Source organism: Lissotriton helveticus, chromosome 3_1 (assembly GCF_964261635.1).
Source record: "Lissotriton helveticus chromosome 3_1, aLisHel1.1, whole genome shotgun sequence".
Taxonomy (NCBI): Eukaryota; Metazoa; Chordata; class Amphibia; order Caudata; family Salamandridae; genus Lissotriton; species Lissotriton helveticus.
The window spans coordinates 743672178-743690503 of NC_136061.1; the positions used below are offsets into that span (position 1 = coordinate 743672178).

At 46.3% G+C, this 18326-nt stretch overlaps 1 protein-coding gene across 4 annotated transcripts in view; it reads right to left on the reverse strand.

Annotated features, from left to right (window-relative positions):
• USP47 (ubiquitin specific peptidase 47) overlaps positions 1 to 18326 on the reverse strand; it is a 1403284-nt gene that overhangs the window by 692285 nt on the left and 692673 nt on the right. For all 4 annotated transcript variants that reach the window (XM_078680933.1, XM_078680934.1, XM_078680932.1 and 1 more), the window contains one exon: positions 11128 to 11335. In XM_078680933.1, coding sequence (XP_078537059.1) covers positions 11128 to 11335 — 208 coding nt within the window. The remainder of the gene's footprint in view (positions 1 to 11127; positions 11336 to 18326) is intronic.

Sequence of the window (18326 nt, forward strand, 5' to 3'; positions counted from 1 at the left end):
CTTCACTATGCTTTCAGCGCTTCCAAGCTTCGATCGGAAAGTCTTTAATTCTTGTGTATTTTCCTAGTCTTGTTTGTAACGGGGGTTCTTTCGACAGTCCTCACCGATGGCTCCGAAAAGAGACCTGGACGTCCCCAGAAAAGCCAGGCGAAGTGTCAGAGGGCTACCGACGTGGAAATCGTCATGCCTAGAGAGTCGGCGGTATCCAGCCCACAACGGATGGTAAACTTCGCCGCATCCCTCCCGGCGGCAATAGCCTGGGATAGCACTGTATGGCCCTCCTCCGGACACTGAGGCAGCACCTGCGCAACCGAATCCCACACAGAGTGGGAAGAACGGCCCAATAGACATACGATGTTTACCAACTTCAGTCCCAAGCTGGTGGAAGAGAAAATCTTCTTCTCATGATGACCCAGCTTCTTGGATTCCCTCTCCGGTGGAGCGGTAGGGATTGCTTTCTTGGAGGTAGAGGCTTGGACCACCAAGCTCTCAGGGGTGGGGTGTTAGAAGAGGAAAGTTGGATCGCCCGGAGCCGTCGGTGGCGTTGGGCAATCATCCTATCCACGGGTGCCCCCGTGTTGGGCCTGGACCAGGTGCCCAAAAGGATGTCAGTGAGTGCTTCATTAAACGGCAGCAGGGGCTCCGAAGAGCTCGCTTGTGGTTGAAGCACCTCCATTAGCAGGTTAGTCCTTATCGCCTGTAGAGAGTTTGAGGTTGAGGGCTGTGATCAAGAGAGATGACGCTTGAAACGCGTAAGGCGAATGGAAATCTATCCTATATGCTGAATGCTGTTTGCTGCAAATAAAAGAATCTGCTGAGTTAATACTGCCTTGCGAGTGCGCTTTCAATGAAGGGCAAACTTTGCTTAATGTTTGACGGTAGCCCAGCCGTGAAAGCCAGCACCACCACGAGAGGATTACGTGGAACCGGAGGCTTTGAACTTTTCACAGCTTCACTACGGTGTGACAGCAACATACGGCTGTCAGAGTTCGCTTCGAATGGGGCAAGCTGTGTGTGATATTTAACGGCAGCCCAGCCGTGAAAGCAGCACCACCACCAGAGAACCAGTGGCTCTGAACTCTTCAGAGCTTGGAAACGGAACGGCAGTAATATAATGAATATGCTACTTACCAGTATGCATCTGTTCTTGGCATGTAGGGCTGCTAACATTCATATCTAGTGCATAGATCGCCGCCTAGTGTTGGGTCCGGATGATTGCACATTGTTGTCCTGGAAGAGTCTTCGAAGTATCACGAGATAGGTGGCTCCTCCCCTGGACTACAGTGCGCATGGGCATCGGCTCCATCCCCAGATTGTTTAGCCATTTTGGCAGAGATGGAGTGAAATAGTGTAAAGGATGTCCATGCTAATGATGAATGCAAGATAGTGTCTGCAGCCGCTACGGGCACCGGGGAGGAGGGAGGGCGATATGAATGTTAGCAGCCCTACATGCCAAGAACAGATGCATACTGGTAAGTAGCATATTCAGTTCCAGGCATGTGGGCTGCTAAATTCATATCTAGTGCATAGAATACATAGCAGTCCCTCCATTAAGGGCGGTTGCCCGTGCCAGCTGCAGAAGCTTGAAAAAGTGTCTTGAGAACAGCCTGCCCTACAGCTGCTTGCTGCTTGGAATGCACGTCCACACAGTAATGTTTGGTAAATGTGTGCGGTGTGACCCATGTGGCTGCTCTGCAAATGTCCTCTAAAGGAATGTTCCCCAGGAAAGCCATGGACGCCCCCAACTTGCGTGTGGAGTGCGCCCTTGGGGGTATTGTTAAAGTGCGCTTAGCTTTTTGATAACAGATTTGGATGCACTTAACAATCCATCTGGCTATTCTCGCTTTGGAAATGGGGTTGCCTTTGTGCTGTGCTGAGAAGGCAACAAAAAGTTGTTGTGTTTTCCTGAAGTGTTGTGTTAGGTCAATGTAGTACATCAACGCCCTCCTAACGTCCAGTGTATGGAGCATTCGCTCAGCTACCGTTTGCGGGTTTTGGAAGAATGCGGGTAGGTCAATAGTTTGATTGATATGAAACTGTGACACCACCTTAGGAAGGAATTTGGGGTTAGTGCGTAGCACCACCCTGTTTGAATGTATTTGGATGAATGGCTCTTGGATTGTGAGCGCTTGCAGCTCGCTAACACGTCTGAGCGATGTGATAGCAATGAGGAAAGCCACTTTCCATGTTAGAAATTGAATTTCGCAGGAGTGCAGTGGCTCGAAGGGTGGACCCATCAGCCTCGTGAGGACCACATTGAGGTTCCACACTGGAGCTGGTGGTGTTCTCGGAGGAATGACTCTCTTCAGTCCCTCCAGGAAGGCTTTAATGGCAGGCACCCTGAAAACAGAGAGGTTCTGCCTATTTTGGAGATAAGCCGCTATGGCGGATAAATGTATCCGAATGGAAGCGTACGCCAGATTGCATTTGTAAAGATGTAACAAATAGCAGATGATGTTAGGAATGGATGCATCTAGCGGGTTGATATTGTTGTCAGTACAGTAGATGACAAACCGCTTCCATTTCGCCGCATAGCAAGCTCTGGTAGTGGGCTTTCTTGCCTCCCGAATGATGTCCATGCATTCTGGAGGCAGGTTGAGGTAGCCAAATTCTAAGACCTCAGGAGCCAGATCGCCAGATTGAGCTGTTGCGGATCTGGATGCTGAATGTCGCCATGGTTCTGCGTCAAGAGCCTGGATGTGAGATGTAGCCTTTGATGCGGTACCACGGAAAGTTCTAGAAAAGTGGTGTACCATGGGTGGCGTGCCCATGTTGGAGCAACCAGGATGAGAGTCATCGAGTGTTGCTTTAGCTTTCTTGCCACCAGCGGAATGAGAGGCGCTGGGGGAAAAGCGTACGCAAATTTGCCTGACCAGTTCATCCATATCGCATTCCCTTGCGATTCCGGGTGAGGGAACCTGGCGGCAAAGCTTTGGCATTTTGCGTTTTCCCTTGTGGCAAACAGGTCTATCTCTGGATGACCCCACTGCTGGAAGTACGGGTGGAGTACTGATGGATGTATCTCCCACTCGTGCATTTGATGGCTGTACCTGCTGAGCAGATCCGCCATCTGATTGTCCTTGCCCGTGAGGTGTTCTGCCATGAGGAAGATGTTCCTTTGAATGGCCCACTTCCACATGCTCTGAGCCAGATGAGACAGCTGTGGCGAGTGAGTACCTCCCTGCTTTTGGATGTAGTACATGGCTGTCATGTTGTCCGTCCGGATCAACACGACCTTGTTGCACAAATGTACTTTGAAGGACTTGAGCGCCATGAAGATTGCCATCAATTCCAGGTAGTTGATGTGCAATCGTTGTTGCTGGGTTGACCACAGTCCCTGCACCGTGTAGTGGAGCACATGCGCTCCCCACCCCTGGAGAGATGCGTCCGTTGTTAGGACAATCTGTGGCACAGGCTCTTGGAACGGTCGTCCCTTGCAAAGGTTGTGTGGATTCCACCAATGCAGAGAGTTGTATGCTCGACCGGTCACCAACACTAGGTCTGTCAGTTGTCCCTGAGCTTGTGTCCATTGATTTGCCAGGCATTCTTGGAGGGGGCGCATGTGCAACCTTGCGTGCGGGACTATGAAGATGCAGGAGGCCATCATGCCTATCAACTGCATGAACACTCTCGCTGGCAGGGAGTGTTGCGGTCTGAATCTTTGGATCAGTGACTGAATGCTGTTGATTCTGACTGTGTTTGGCTGAGCCATAGCAGTCAGGGTGTTTATTGTCGCGCCCAGATACTGCCGCACATGGGCTGGTTGAAGGTGCGACTTTGGGTAATTCAGCGAGAACCCCAGACTGTGAAGGAGTTGAATAGTGTGGGACATGTGTGAGGCGCACTGTCTTTCCGACTTTGCTTGCACGAGCCAGTCGTCGAGGTACGGGTAGACATGTATGTTCTGTCTCCTGAGGTGCGCCGCCACTGCCGCCAGACACTTCGTAAACACTCTGGGGGCAGTAGTCACTCCGAAGGGTAGCACTTTGAACTGATAGTGCTTGTTGTGAATGGTAAACCTGAGGTATTTTCTGTGGGACGGGTGGAGTGGGATGTGGAAGTAGGCATCCTTGAGGTCTAAGGTTGCCAGGAAGTCCCCTTGGTTTAGAAGGGGAAGTATCTGTTGCAGTGTCAGTATGTGGAAATGTTCTGACAGTATATACATGTTGAGAGGGCGTAGATCTAGAATGGGTCTGAGGGATCCGTCCTTTTTTGGGATGAGGAAGTACAGGGAATAGACCCCCGTTCCTTCCTCCTCCACAGGCACGAGTTTGATTGCTCCTTTTTGCAGCATTACTAGCACTTCCTGCTGCAATAAGTGCAAGTGCTCTGCCGACATAGGACGGTGTCTTGGGGGAATGTTGGGAGGAGTGGATGTTAACTCCAAACAATACCCGTACTGGATTCGTTTTCTCACCCACCTGTCCGTGGTGATGGACGACCAGACTGGTAGGAACTGCTGGAGTCTTCCCCCGACAGGTGTTGGATGGTCGGGGGGCAGTGACAGGGAGTCACTGTTTGTTTGCGGCAGAGGAACGGGAGTTGTTGTTCCCTCTGCCCCTGCCTTTGGCACTGTTACCTCGGTAACCCCCTCTACCTTGCTTGGGGTACGAGGATTGCGCACCACCTCTTGTGAATTGTGTTTGTTGTCCCATGTGTCCTCTGGTAACACTACGCGCTCCTGAGCGACGAAAAGTGTTGCTCCTGAACTGTTGTGATTGAAGTGCCCCCATGGACTTAGCAGTCTCGTTGTCCTTCTTAATCTTTTCAAGTGTGGTGTCTACATCTGGGCCAAACAGTCTGTCAGGATTGACGGGCTGGTTGAGGATTGTAGTTTGGATGTCAGGCTTAAATCCAGATATACGAAGCCAGGCTTGACGCCTTAGCATGACGCTAGTGTTAATTCCTCTCGCCGCTGTGTCCGCTACATCAAGTGCGCACTTTATTGCAGCGTTTGATATAAGCTTTCCCTCTTGTATGAGCATTTCGCCTGCTTCTTTATACTCATCAGGTAGATGTTGAAGGAGCTGTTCTAGGGTGTCGTAATGCGCCCTATCGTAACGCGCCAACAGTGCTTGTGTGTTTGTGATACGCCATACATTAGCAGCCTGCGCAGCCACCCTCTTGCCAGATGCCTCAAGCACCTTCGACTCCTTGTCTGGGGGAGGAGCTTCACCAGTTGTTTGGGAGTTTGCCCTTTTGAGGGCATTTGCGACCACCAACGAATCCAGAGGCAACTGTCCCCGAATATAGGCAGGGTCCCCAGGTGCAGGTCTGTATTTCTTCTCTATACGTGGGTTTACCACTCTTGCCCTTGTAGGTTCTTTAAAGATCTCTGGCGCATGTTTAAGGACGCCTTTCAACATAGGAAGTGTTTTGACTGTTCTTTCGGAGACAGAGAAAGTGTCAAACAGGAAATCCTCTTCCACCGGGTCAGCATGCATATCTACATTATGATTTGCAGCTGCCCTCTCAATTAAAGCATTGAAAGCTGCTGAATCCTCAGTTGGTGATGTACGTGCCCCAAAACCTTGTGGGTCCTGCACCACCTGATGACTTCCCTGGTCCCCAGCGTCGTCATATGGGTCCTGATTCACATCAGGGTCATTGTCAGTAGGGAAGTTGTATTGTTCATCTTGGTCATCATCCTCACCCCCTGATTGGTTGGGGGAAGGGGTTGGACTCCTCCTTGGGGGAGTTTGCAGAGGTTCAACAAGGGCAGGTATGTCCTGTGTTTGCCTTTTCTTTTTCAGTGGAATTACAAATGACTCCAGTGGCTGGGAAGTGATCTTTCTCTTATAAAGTGTAATTTTCCCTGTGTGTGCATCGATATAATGCTCACATTCGTCCTCAGATGCTGTTTGTCGAGGCAAAATAGCACTGGACGTGGAATGTTCCGAAGTCCCTGAGGTCTTTGGCACCGTTTGGGGTGCAAACGCCTTTGGTGGCACCTTTGGTGGTAGTGTGTAGATAAGTTTCGTCGACTTCTTGGCAGGCGGCTCCATCGGTTTCGGATCCGATGGCGCAGTCTTTGCCCACGGCAGTGTTTTCTCCCGAATCTTCTTGAGCGACTCGGTGACCTGTTTTGTAAATGAAGCCGAGGGTTTGACGACCGATGCTTCATGTTCGTCCGCCTGGGAGGACTTTGGCGTGGCAGAAGTAGGCATCGATGGATCCTTGACTCCAACGGTTCGCTGGCCTGCAGCTGTCTTAGGCGCCGACGCCGTCGATGCAGATCCGGTGTCTTTGTGCCGAGGAGTAGTGGCTCCGGCTTTCGGATCTTGGCCTTTAGTGGTCTTTGCCTCGACCGTCTGTTTGGAGGTCGACGCCGCCGAGACGTGATGGACTACCTTCTTCAAGGACGTGTCCTTGGCCACCACGTGTGGCGCCGGTGACTCGACGGCCTTCTTCGGCTTTGTAGGGCCTAAGGGCGACGGAGTCGAAGACAGAGCCGGCTTAGTAATTTTGGACGGGACGTCGGCCATTTTAGATGTCGTCGAAGCCGTTTGTTTCGGTTTCGATTTCGACGTGTCTTCGGCCATCTTAGATGTTGTCGAGGCCGTAGGTTTCGGTTTCGGTTTAGGCGTGACGTCGGCCATCTTAGATGTTGTCGACTGTACTGGTTGCGGTTTTAGTTTCGATACGCGCAACAACGGCTCCTCCGGTGTATCCGTGGCCGGGCCCGAAGGCGGGGCTGGGGATATCGGTGCAGGGTCGTGGGTAAGGCAGAGTGGCGATCCCGTGACCTGAGCCTGAGTCGAGTAACTTTCGGGGCATAGCTCTTCCTCTGAGCTATCTTCCGCGGCCCCATAGACTTCTTCGTCGTCCCCTACCTCATCGACGTATTCAAGGTCCTGGCTCTGTCCTTCGATGTATTCCTCCGGATCGGCCTCGACCTCCGTCGATGGTGGTGAAATTTGAAGATGATGGCTTAGGCCTTCTTCTGCGGGGTCGTCGAATATGTCGTCGGGTGCCGGTGCTGCGTGCAAGGCCTCGAGGCGCGCCGCGCGCCGATGCTTGAGTGTCTTCTTTGACCTGAATTTGGAGCAGGCCATGCAGTTGTCCTCGTCGTGATCCGGCGAGAGACATTTATTACAAACTGGATGCACGTCGATGTGTGGGTACTTAGACCCACACACGGGGCAGCGCTTGAACGGACTCCGTTCCATGATGATTCCGTCGGTGTCTTGCTGCGAGTACAGGGCCTCGATGTCCGAAGAGTAGCAACTCCCCAGAATTCCGACACGAAGAGTCGGACGATGCTCGGGACCGTTCGCAAACAATACCGACGCGAGTATCGAAGGCCTTTTGGCCTTAAGGAAGTAAGTTTTCGATTCCGACAAGGAGGCGTCGAAATCACATCCGAACCCAATGGCGGAAAAAAACAATCTGGGGATGGAGCCGATGCCCATGCGCACTGTAGTCCAGGGGAGGAGCCACCTATCTCGTGATACTTCGAAGACTCTTCCAGGACAACAATGTGCAATCATCCGGACCCAACACTAGGCGGCGATCTATGCACTAGATATGAATTTAGCAGCCCACATGCCTCGAACATATGCTAACCGCATTTTTCATTTAGAGGCCCACTGCAGGGCTTTTAAAAACAACCAAATACTGCACAGGTTTTGGCACACAACCCACTGGAGGGTAAAAATTGTTTGACAATGGACTACGAACTCCAGCATGCCTTGGGAGATTGACACACTTAAGGAACCCACCGGAGGGCAATCATCTAATTAGCATGCAGAGGAGAGTGCAGTCCCAACGTGCTGCTAGGACTATGCAGAAATGCCTGTGATCAAGAGCGATGACGCTTGAAACGCGTAAGGCAAATGGAAATCTATCCTATATGCTGAATGCTGTTTGCTGCAAATAAAAGACTCTGCTGAGTTAATACTGCATTGCGAGTGCGCTTTCAATGAAGGGCAAACTTTGCTTAATGTTTGACGGTAGCCCAGCCATGAAAGCCAGTCCAACCACAAGAGGATTACGTGGAACCCGAGGCTTTAAACTTTTTACAGCTTCACTACGGTGTGACAGCAACATACGGCTGTCAGAGTGCGCTTCGAATGGGGCAAACTGTGTGTGATATTTAACGGCAGCCCAGCCGTGAAAGCAGCACCACCACCAGAGAACCAGCGGCTCTGAACTCTTCAGAGCTTGAAGACGGAACGGCAGGAATATAAATATGCTAACCGCATTTTTCATTTAGAGGCCCACTGCAGGGCTTTTAAAAACAACCAAATACTGCACCGGTTTTGGCACACAACCCATTGGAGGGTAAAAATTGCTTGACAATGGACTACGAACTCCAGCATGCCTTGGGAGATTGACACACTTAAGGAACCCACCGGAGGGCAATCATTTAATTAGCATGCAGAGGAGAGTGCAGTCCCGACGTGCTGCCAGGACTATGCAGAAATGCCTTTGATCAAGAGCGATGACGCTTGAAACGCGTAAGGCGAATGGAAATCTATCCTATATGCTGAATGCTGTTTGCTGCAAATAAAAGACTCTGCTGAGTTAATACTGCCTTGCGAGTGCGCTTTCAATGAAGGGCAAACTTTGCTTAATGTTTGACGGTAGCCCAGCCGTGAAAGCCAGCACCACCACGAGAGGATTACGTGGAACCGGAGGCTTTGAACTTTTCACAGCTTCACTATGGTGTGACAGCAACATACGGCTGTCAGAGTGCGCTTCGAATCGGGCAAACTGTGTGTGATATATATATATATATATATATATATATATATATATATTATATACACACACACACACACACACACACACACACGGTTGACTGGAAGGGGGTGCGTCTATGTAGTGGCAGATTTCTGGGTGTGTACCGATGATTGTGTGTGTATTGACTTTCTGCTGGTGTGTTTGTAAGTTGGTTGATGCTTAGGTTATTGGTGGTGTGATTGGTGGGTCAGTCCTGTGGGCGTATGAAAGTTAAGGGCCCTTTAATGTCGCCTTTTGTTGATGTGAGTTGTATTGGGCTCACAGCTGCGGTGTCGAATTGTTAATGTGTGTGACGCATGAAAGGTGCTTGAATGGCCTGTACAGCCATCGGTGCCTTGTCATGGCTTTACAGCTCGCATGTCACAGGAAATTAAATTTCAAATATCTTTTTAACAGTGATTTCTGCAATTTCATTTTTGTGAAATAGATTGTTAATAAAAATTTACCTTTTGAACTTTTCACTTACCCTCATTAGGAATTAGATATTCAACCAGTATCTGTGTGAGCAGTGGATGGGTGTGCAGTAATATTTGTCTTTTACGAATTTCACTGCCAGAGTGTACATTGTCTCAAGGGAAAACCTACCAATCACAGATATTTGTGTAAACTAGACACCAGAGAACTCCAGGGTGAAGTGCCACATAAGCGAGGAATCATTTTTATCAGGACACTTGGGGGAACCCTACGTGGAAGGAAATTTGTGGCTCCCTGCAGTCTTCAGAGGTTGCCTTTGAGGGAACCCTGCGTAGGAGAAAATTTGTGTTCCTTCACAGAAATATGAGGAAAATTAGTGTTTTTAGCAAGGTTTGAGGTTTGTAAAGGCTTCTGCGTAAGAAACGTTGGTCAGAGCCAAACAAGTCACATCACCCTGGACTCCCTCTGATGTCTAGTGTTCAGAATGTACAGGTTTGGTAGATTTTCCTGGGTGGCAGCAGAGGTATGGCCCAAAAGCTGCAGCTACACACATTGGGAAAGAAATGCGGATTATGCTGGCTATGTGTCTCCAGCTCACGTTTTGGGGTGTTTTGTGCCACAGAAGCTAGGCTAAGCCACACAAGTACTATTTCTATCCAGAGACATGTGGGTACACAGAATAGTAGAACACTTGTTACTACCAATTAGATTTTTCTGCATTTGTCGTTTCTAAATGTGGCTATAAAATGTAAGCCAATGTGCATCAAATAAAAAAAAAATCAAAATACACTCCAAATCACGATAGTATGGGTAACCCCAAATTTAGAGGTGTACAAAAAAACAATGTTGCTAAACTCTGTATCTTGTTTGCATTACAGAAATACATAGATTTCCCTCATACCCGTTTTCATTCTTTTTTATTTTACCATATGAATTGCTGTGTAGTTGGTACACAATGAAAAATAATTGAATTGTGCAGCTCAGATGTTGGCTTTGGGTATTTTGGTTTCTTGGAAAACTTACAAACCATATAAATTCAGCGAAGAGAAGGGTTTAGCGGACTCAACATATATAGATTTTGTAATTCGGCCATCGTGAAAAAAATGTATTAACAAATGGCTGTTTTTTTCCTACGAAATTCTTTTTTTAATTTTATTTCAACAGTTAGTTTCTTTGGGAATTTCTTGTGGGAGCTACACAAATGATCACTTGCTGAACACAGAATTGTGTGTTTTTCCAAAATGTATAGCTTTCTAGGATCACCTATTGGTTTTGCACCTGTTTCCGGCTCAAACTGCAAGTACATTGAAACCACAAAAATGAGGTAAAATGGACTACCTCCTAGAAAAATGCAAAAACTGTGGTAAAAATAAATGTTTATGATACAACTCTCCTTGTTCCTGAAAGCTGAGAAGATGGTGGTCCAACTATATCAAACCTTTTGTTTATAAAAAAAAATTGAAAAATAAAATTACAAAAATAAGCTAACTAATGCAGCGCTATTTCACCATTATTCGCCAAAAAAACCAACAAAAATGTTCTATATATTGGGCATTTTCTTGATCCGCTCCCGGAGAATATACAAGCTTTGGGTACGTTTAGAATCCCCAGCACGTTATGAAAAGAGAAGATGCAAATTTGGTGTGGATACCTTAAGTGTAAAAAAAAAAGTTATACAAAAAGGGCTTAGCATCCTAGGGGGACACTTCCTCTTTTTTTTATTTATTATTCACATAACTTCGAACTTTTTGACTGGAAATATTATACACAATAATCGGACATCTTGCAGTTTGGCTGGATACAAAGAAATGGGTTTGGGCGATGACAGATGCTAAATAATTACATTACATAGCTTTAGTATGACATTACATACATTTATTCTATGTATATACAATTACTCTAAGATGAGGTATTCACAGCAGTTTTGAAGTCAGATATTCATCAATTATGCAGTTATGCATTACGTACCACCAGATTTATAGGACTGGAAAACTTGATCAGGTCTTCTGATTTCTAGCAGCAGGTCAAACATATAGGATGACTTTACCGCCCCAAGTAAAATTCCCATTGGACTATCTTCCTCTTCTTCATATGAACGTTCGAGATAATCGTGGAACTCATCATATTTAACAAGGCGACAGCAATCCAGAGGAACTACCCCTTCTAAACCCATAATCTGAAAGGGAAAGAAAAAATATATTATTTATGAACACATTATAGATTCACCAAGGAAATGGAAAAATAACCTACCTGTAAAATAGTTTTGAAGTGCGATATTATTTGTAAATTCGTGTACTGTGTACATTTTATGCCATGTAGTAGTGGTGGCTCTTGGGCTCTGCAACGTATCAGGTCTAAAAAAAAACTCCCTACAACATCGTCCAGAAACCCACAATACCGGTAACAAAGCAGTTTTCAGATTGGCAGCTTTTTTTAGTTACCATGTAGCTGATCTGTATGCAAGTGCATAATATAATTCCATTCAACATCTGCTCAACAGTGGAGGGTACGCATTAGTGGCACGTAAATCTAAAACAGCTAACATGTTGCTGTATGTGAGTAATATTTTCCTCTTGAAGTTTTTATCCTAAGTGTATTCGCCACGCCCAGCATGCCTCCTATTGACCTTGAGAGGATGGTGAAAAGTGTAATCAAGTTAAATGTTTTAAAATCTCATTTTCGATTCCCATCTGGACTGAAGACCTACACAATGTGTTATGAACATAAAACAGAAGACCACTTGGAGAACTTACATATGGCATGCAAAGGAATAATAATTAGAAAGACTATACAAGTGTTATTTTTTAGTGCATAACAGATAACAGTCTTCTGGCTATCGCTTGGTAACACCTGTATGCAAACTTCAATTCAATAAGCATGTTTGCCCCACCCTCCCAACCCTGTTCTTAGGCTTTGAGTTTAGGTGCACCTCATGTTACCCCCTCATATTGTTTCACCCCAAAGAAAAAGCAATAGCACAGACCATTTTACAAAACATTCCAAGAATACTCTAACCCAACCTCTCCGTTCCTTCAAAACACATTTCACACAATGTATTTTATGTACCTGGTCAAAGCAAGCAGGCCTGCAGGAAGCCCTTCTGACCCGTGTCCACAGCAAACCTTCAAGACAATTCTTTTTACAACATCTGCTGCCACTCCAGTAAGAAGAATCATCGACAATTCCTTAACTACTTGAATATTTCCAGAAGAACTCAAAAAGTCATACATACGCCCATTACTGAAGAAAACAAACTTGGACCCGCTGAACCCTGACAACTACAGACAGATTACAAAGGGACCTTTCCTGGGTAAACTGTTAGAAAGAGCAGCTTTCGCCCAGATGTCACAATGCATTGAAGATAAATGCCATACTTTTCAGACCTCCAAAAGGGATTCCGTCCAGGAAGAGGCACAGAATCTGCCATCCTTGCTATCTGGGATGACATGTAGAGCACAGTTGACTGCAACGGGGTTGCTGCGCTACTTCTTTTGGTCATCTCGGCTGCCTTTGACACAGTTGACAATGACACTGATACAAAGACGCTACGAAGTCGGCATAGGGAGGACAGTTCTAGACTGTATCACATCCTACCATCGCAACAGAACTAATGTCATCCATACCCCACCTTTCTCGTCTAAACCATACTTCATAAAAGCAGGGGGTCCCTCAAGGCACTATCATCTCACCCATGTTTTTCTACATCTACATGAAGTAATTACTGTAACTGATCAATCAATTTCAGCTCACGTGCTATAACTATGCATATGACACGCAAATACTCGTTCAACTGGAATGCCCCAAAGACATTGGAAACTCGCCAATTTTCAGTTGTCTCAGAGCCATGGATCAATGGATGACGTGGAGCCATCTCAAACTGACTGCTTCCAAAACGGAAATACTCATGTGTGGCAATTGGAAACATTATGACCCAATCGCTGTGTGGCATGATGATCTGGGAACACCGCCTAAAGTATCGAAGGAATTAAGAAACCTTGGAATGACTATGGACTTCAATTTATCAATGAAAGTCCAAGTGGGCAAACTCGCAAGATCAAGCGTTGTTAGTATAAAAACTCTGCAACAAATCTTCCCCATTTGGGATTTGTGCAGAAGGTCCAGGCTACCATCCCCCTTGTTCTGCCAAACTCAATTACACCAACAGCCTCTACGACGGATCGCCTTTAACAACCACGAAAATACTACAATGGATTCAGAATTCGGCTGCCAGACTACTTTTACATATAAAACCACAAGACCACATCTCCTCTGCCTTGAAAACCTTGAATTTGTTACCGGTTGACAGAAGATCTACGTTCAAGCTGCTTTGTATCACTCACAAAGCGATACATGGAACAGGACCACTCTTCATCATGAATAAAATCACAAAACACATTCAACTAAGGAACCTCCACTCTAGTGTGGCACATCGCCTTGAAATCCCAAGATACAAACAGAAGAAAAACAACATAAGATCCACGAATAACCACCTTATCTTCAAAAAACTACTCAAGAATTGGCTCCTCCCCACATAAGCAACATACGCAAACAGAAATATACAGCATATCCCTCTGTATATAAGCATTTATTTGTACTACAGATATGCACCTATATATGTCAATTGCTTTGTATAAACGTGTAGATTAATTATTTAAAAATATATATATATATTCATTAGCTCTGCTTAACAAATGTACATATTACTGAGAGTTACATGAGTCTATGTTTTTAACATGTATTTCCACCCTTGCCAGAAGAACCACACCCGCCCCCTGAACTCACATATCGCCCCGGTACCCTCTGGACACCACGTACTAGAAAAATCCGCACTTTCTCAACTGACTCAGCAAATGGACAATATCAGACTACTTGACCCTCACCAATCAGGTTTCAGAAAAGGCTACAGCACTGAAACTGCAATCCTCAGCATCACAGATGAAATCCGCAAGTCACTTGATACCGATCACTGCTGCCTACTCATTCTCCTAGACCTGTCGGCTGCCTTCGACACGGTTGATCACCAGCTCCTCATCAAGGCCCTACAAGAAAGGGTTGGCGCAGATGAGACGGTCCTCCGATGGTTCACAGCCTTCCTCGCAAAGGATAAAAATCAAAGACTTTGCATCCGACCTTCGCCCAGTCAGCAGGGGTGTACCGCAAGGCTCAGTGCTCTCTCTGACACTGTTCAACATATACATACAACTCATCACCACGATACTCAAAAACGCGAAGATTCCCTTCCACCTATACGCTGATGACACCCAGATTTACCTAGAAACTACCTCCCGAGACGACATTTCCAGACTAAATAACACAATTAAAGAAATTCAACAATGGCTGTCCCAAAACCAGTCAAACTCAATCAAGGCAAAACAGTGTTCCTCCTAATCTCCAACAAGGAAGAGAACCAACAAATTGTAGAATGGCTCAAGGATATAGATGCACTAAGCTGCACCCCCACCATGGCTAACTCAGCAAAAGCCATTGGAATCACCCTTGACCCAAAACTGGAAATGACACACCACATCAAAAACTCCGCAAAGTCTGCCTTCCTTAACCTGAAACTTCTCCACAAAATTAAACCATTCATCCCTACCAAAGACCTGAAACAAGCTACACCAGCACTGGTGCTATCCGGGCTAGACTATGGTATCGTAACCTTAACCGGCACTGGTAAAACCCAACTAGCCCCCTTCAAAACAACCCTCAACGCGGCAGCCAGAATGGTCACCGGAATCAAGAAGTACGATCACATCTCACCGGCCCTAAGAGAACTAAAATGGCTCCCGGTGGAACAGCGGGCCAATTTCAAAACTGCCTGCCTCATGTACAAAGCCCTACACACAGGAAAACTGGACTACATGGACGCCAAACTAAAAAGGGCAGGCCAAACAAGGAACCTCAGGAGCTCCAACTCCCTCCTTCTCATCCCCATGAAAGCGCGCAAACAGCAAACAAAAAAACGCAACCAGATTATTCGCCGGAAACGCGCCCAAAATCTGGAACTCCATCCCAGTAGATATCAGGACCACTCGGTCCTTCACAAAATTAAAAAAACTCCTAAAAGCCCTCCTCCTCAATCGCTCCCTTCCAAATGGATAGCTGTAACCTCCACGCCAACCATGATCCTGTAGATTTCAGTCTCTGCATCATAAGGATCCACTAAAGTCCACCACCACACAAATAGGTCTGGAAGGCGAGGCTGCTGCTAATCTCTCGCACTACCTCAAGAATGCACTCAATGAAGAGACCTCACGACCCATCTACTACCTCGGGAACCCTCAATCACTAGCCGAATCCAGAATCTCTATGTTCAAGACTCCTCTTTCTTTGTCATTTCTTAAATCTCACTGTTGTAAAGTGCTCCGATACCCTCGGGTCAGGTCAGCGCTATATAAAACTCCTAAAATAATAAATAAATAAATAAGTATGTAAGTGGCAGCATAATTAAGCCACTATTTTATCATACCTATTTATCTACAATTGCTTCACAATTGAATTACAAAAAATATATAAATACAATTTAAAGTGCAACACTTGAAAGCCAGAGCTTATTTAATGCATCTTTAATCTACATATACTACCCACCTTTATGCATCTATATACCTTCCATGTATTTATGGATCTATATATTTATTACTTTTCTTCAAAATCAGCATATCCAATGCACTACCCTATTTCTCAATATATCCTCTGCCTCATGTATGACTCATCTCAAACCTCTTTCTACTACTCTTTCCAATGCACTAACCTATGTCTCACCCTATACCTCTATATATCCTCTACCTCCACTCTCTCATTCCTTCCAAACCCCATACCATGATCCCCAAAATAACCCTTTCTAGACTCTTCCATACTCTACCCATTCTTGCATCATCTCATACCTCTTTTACTATTCCGATCCCCCAAAACAAGCCTTTCTACACCCTTGTCTCCGACTCTTCCCCCTCCACCTCCCTTTCACCCATACCAAGCATCCTCCTACTGCTATGAGCTCCAAACCCCCCAAAAAAAGGGGAAATACGGCAGCCGACAGTTCGCGCCGGTCGCAAACTCTCCTAAATGTTCGGCAGCGTCAAACCTTTTCTTTGCATACCTGTGCCTCCCACCACAAAGAAGGTAGGGCAAGGGATCGCAGTCGTGTCCTGGGTGCTGTGAATGGTCAAGGGTAGCCCGGGAGAACAGGTTTTTTTGCCCGGCAACGCTCCGCTGGAAAATGACAACGATGAAGCCGAAGACGCTGGAAGGCGTGTGGGCGGAGGCTGCCGCGCGGCTCAGCTGGGGGCACTACGCTGCCGCGAGAGTCGGCTTCCTGGCAAGTGGGAACAGTTTGTGTTCATTCTTGGGGAAGCCCTGTCTGCGTAAGGCTAGAAGCTGCATAATTCGCCCGGACTCACAGCTAGGAAATGACACCGAAGGATCCCTGATGACCCAGTAAGTAGAAGGGAGCAGGCCCCACTGGATGGAAGTATCTACATTAGCAATAGCACTGGAGGTATATCAAAACAAAAATTAGCCGCTTCGGATAACCTTGATACCAGGGAGAGGCCGGACTACAGCATGAATAGATATACTCTAAGAAGCAGAGGTGTTTGGGGGAAAGGGGATTCGGCCTCTAGTACTTTGGTTTCCAAAAGAAATCGTCCCCCCAAACCTTCTGTTTCTTCAGCCTCATTAAAAGAAGCATCTAATACTACAACTCAGGCTCTGGAGGCCCCCCGTGCCCTCAAAGCCAAGAGACCACCCACGGATAAAGTAGTCCAGAAAATAAGCACTAGACACGAAAAAGAAGACCGAGAGTGTAAGAGTAACACCCTCTCTCCGCTCTAACTTTAAAATCCAGGCACAAGGAGTCCCAGTGACCCCCTGCTCGGGAGTATTGCCTCAAGTCACTAAGAATAGCATAGCCCAAAAGGGGAAGAGGATATAGAGGTTGTAGGCATCAACAAAACGAGAATGAATGCTATACGATTAGAGAATAGGTTTCATTCACTTGCAGAAGTTAATCTACCATTTGAGCTCCCTAACCCTAGCACCATGTCATAAGAAAATCACACTCAGGCCACAGGTGGATCACCGCTTACAGTTGTTGACCAAATTAATATTTCTGAAATAGGAAAGCTTCTTTCTACCCTGTTAACAGAAGTCAGGGAAAAGTTTGCAATCTCGGAGCTTAATCGGCAAAAGATTCAGGGCAATTGTGAGGCCTTGGAAGATAAAAATCAATAACTTGGTAGAAAGATATGGGAATTTATAGGTCTCACTGGATGATCTTTCCAAGAACGTTAATGTCAACAAGGAAGAGATCCAGAAGAAAAAGAATAGTGAAAAAGACTTTAGTGATAAGTTGGAATCTCTTAAAACAGTGCAGGAAGGAACAATATTCAAATTTTAAATGTTCCTGAGGGCCTTGAGGGGGAGGATATAAAGGGCTTTGTGATGCACATTTTGAAAGAATTCAACATGGAAATTGACCAACGTAACTTAGAAGAAGACATTCAAAGAGTTCATCACGATCGATTCATTAGACGCCCAGGGAAGAAAACCCCAAGAAGGATTCTCATACATTTTAAATAATATACTTTAACCCGTTCCATGCTGCCGTCAGCCATTGGACGTCGGAGCGCTACCTCGCTGGTGCTGGGCACGTCCAACGGCCGACGTGGCTCCGCCCGCTCTTTAGAACGCCCGCACCGCGGTAGAAAAACCGCCGCGGTTAAGGCGTTAAAAGAAAGAATTCTTGCTGGGTCCCTCAAAGCAGGAACCTACAAAAAAGATGAGCGGTCCTTTCGCATAAGGTCAACACAGGATAGACAATGGGAATTGGGCAAATTCATTCAAGAGCTGAGAGAGTTGGGTGCCACTGCGAATATTAGATTCGCCGCCTCTCTGAGGGTTATCTATATATATAAAAACAAATGTATGTCTGTCTGTCTGTTTGTCCTTTATGCATTACTACACCATTCATCCGATCACCATGAAACTTTGGGAAGTTGTTGAGTATACTCCCGCGAAAGTTTCTGGCATAACAGTTTTTTAAATATCAGCCCCCCAGGGCCCTCATAATCTTTCGAATACTGATGTACGCACAAGACGGAAAAACAAAAAATCGTGTATCCACAAGCACTCTAATAAATAAATAGAATTAAAACAGCATTCATCTGATC